The sequence below is a fragment of the Dichomitus squalens genome, assembly GCF_000275845.1.
Source record: "Dichomitus squalens LYAD-421 SS1 unplaced genomic scaffold DICSQscaffold_477, whole genome shotgun sequence".
NCBI classification, from domain to species: Eukaryota; Fungi; Basidiomycota; class Agaricomycetes; order Polyporales; family Polyporaceae; genus Dichomitus; species Dichomitus squalens.
The window spans coordinates 1-2,159 of record NW_006767359.1 but is presented as its reverse complement, the minus strand read 5'-3'; the positions used below and the strand labels follow the sequence as shown (position 1 = coordinate 2,159).

General features: G+C 54.6%; 1 protein-coding gene across 1 annotated transcript; it reads right to left on the bottom strand.

Moving 5' to 3' along the window:
• Positions 1-659: 659 nt before the first annotated feature.
• DICSQDRAFT_20836 (uncharacterized protein) lies at positions 660-920 on the bottom strand (the record flags this gene model as incomplete). Its single annotated transcript, XM_007371924.1, has 1 exon — positions 660-920. A coding segment is annotated over one exon (261 nt), but the record flags the coding sequence as incomplete, so codon positions are not given.
• Positions 921-2,159: the final 1,239 nt, after the last annotated feature.

Sequence of the window (2,159 nt, the reverse complement as noted above, 5' to 3'; positions counted from 1 at the left end):
TTGACATAGCAGGATGCGGTGCGTGTGATGTGCGTGGAGAGAGGATGCGAGGATGGGAGGGTGCACATCCGGACTGTTGCTCGCTGGCAGAGTTTATCGATCAGACTGTTGAAAGGTAAGAGATCAGCATGGGCCTCCATAAGATCTGTGGGAGAGGAGCGCATTGCGCCAGTGATGAGTAGGAGGGCTTCTCGCTGAACCCGGGCGAGTTTTCGGACAGCCCCGACGGACCCTTGCCGCCGCTTCTGTCCAGGTAATGCGCGGACTGGGGTGATGAACGCATCCACCGCATAGAGCATGCTCGGAACAGCGACTGCCAGATAGAGACGTCGTATGAGTGCTGGCGTGAGTCCGTACTGTGAGCGTGCTAGGCGACGTAGAGCGGCTACCCAGGCCATTCCCTTGCCGACTGCGTAAGCTACGTGTTGGTGGTACCGGAGACGATAATCCATGAGAAAGCCAAGGAAGCGGTGGTGATTGGATGGTCGGATTAGTGTGCTGCCCAGTTGAAGGGATGGTCCGAGCGAGTCTTGGAGAGAACGTGCTGCATTGAGGAGACCAAACTTGTCGAGGGAAAAATGCGAGTTGTGCGTGCGCGACCATTCGTTGGCTCCCTGTGGACGTTCAAAGAAATCAGCGAGCGTGGCATGAGTCTCAGGAAAGGTGCGGCCTATCGCCATGAGTGCGACATCATCCATCGACCCTACTGCCAGTTCACCCTTTCTCCTGTCTGCGCTATCAATGAGTTCCGAGTTGTAGAAGCTGTATAAGATCACCGATAGTGGGCAGCCTTGATCTATGCCACTGATTATCTCTATGAAGTCCGATGCGTAGTCGTCAAATTTGAGGCGTGTTTGTCGTCCGCGCAACTTTTCTCGCAGCCATTCGATGAGGACATTGGGGACGCCACGTTGACGCATATCGTGAAATAGCTGCTCTGGCATAGCAGCCGGGAATGCTGATTTGATGTCAAGGAAGAGTATGGACACCACTTTACCACATCGCCATGCATCTTTGACTGTCTTCGTCACCAAATGAATGGAGTCTGTGGTCGTACGACCTGCACGTCCCCCAAACTGGTAGTTGGCGAGCATCAATTTGGACTCCGCTTCATAGGTGAGGATGTCAGCAACACAACGAGAGAGGATTTTGGACATGCAGTTCAGTAGAGCAATCGGTCGATATGACTTAGCGGTAGTGTAGTCTGTCTTGCCCGGTTTGCGAAGGACGACAGTGTCCGATGTCTTCCATGCTACTGGGTAGTACTTGAGGTCGAAGGTTGCGCGGAAGAGACTACCTAAGACGGGTGTTAGTGTAAGCTCACAGTGTGTGTATACCTCATTCGGGATGCCATCTGGTCCCGGCGCTTTAAAGGCCCGAAGTGAACGGATGGCGCGCCCGACCTGCTCGTCTGTAATCCCTGTAAATATGAATTTGGGCTCAGGATACGCATGGTCAGCATAAGACGGGGGTGTCGGGCAGGGTGGAAGAAAGAATGCTTTGCGGAACTCCTCGCATTTGTCGAGGTTGTCCGTAAGCACTCGACCCTGGTCCGCTGCTCTGAGAGGAGGAATCCGGGCGCTGCCACCATCCGAGGCACCCTTCTTGACAAACCGGTGCGCTGCCCAGATGGAGTTAGTGTCGACTGAGTCTAGCCAGGCAGCCCAGCAATCGCTCTTTGCCGCCTTGATGTGGTCTGCATAATGGTTACGGTGTATGCGGTATTCCTTATGGCTGGGATGTTGCGGGTCTCCTCGATGCCTGTGCGAGACTCGGCCTAGGCGTTGCTTAGCTTTCCACATGGCGGTGAGTTCTTTGGACCACCATCTCTTCGAGAATGGGGACAGCCTTGTGAGCGGCACTTCGGTGTCAATCGCCCTATTGATCGCCGCGGTCAGCGAGACGAGTACGAGATCAAATACTTCTGTAGAGGGTATCTCTGGTGGCAGCGCAGCTTCCTGCAGCTCTTGCCGTAGGACCTTGTCGAAGGCTTCCCAGTCGACCTCCCTGAAGTTGCGTCTTGGTTCCGGGGCCATCGCCGCGAGCGGTAAGTCGAGTTCCGTGACTATTGGGAAATGGTCGGTCTTGGTCGGACGGAGATGGGGTAGTGTCTTGCAGGATCTGAGGGACTCTATAAGATCAGTTGAGCAGGATACATT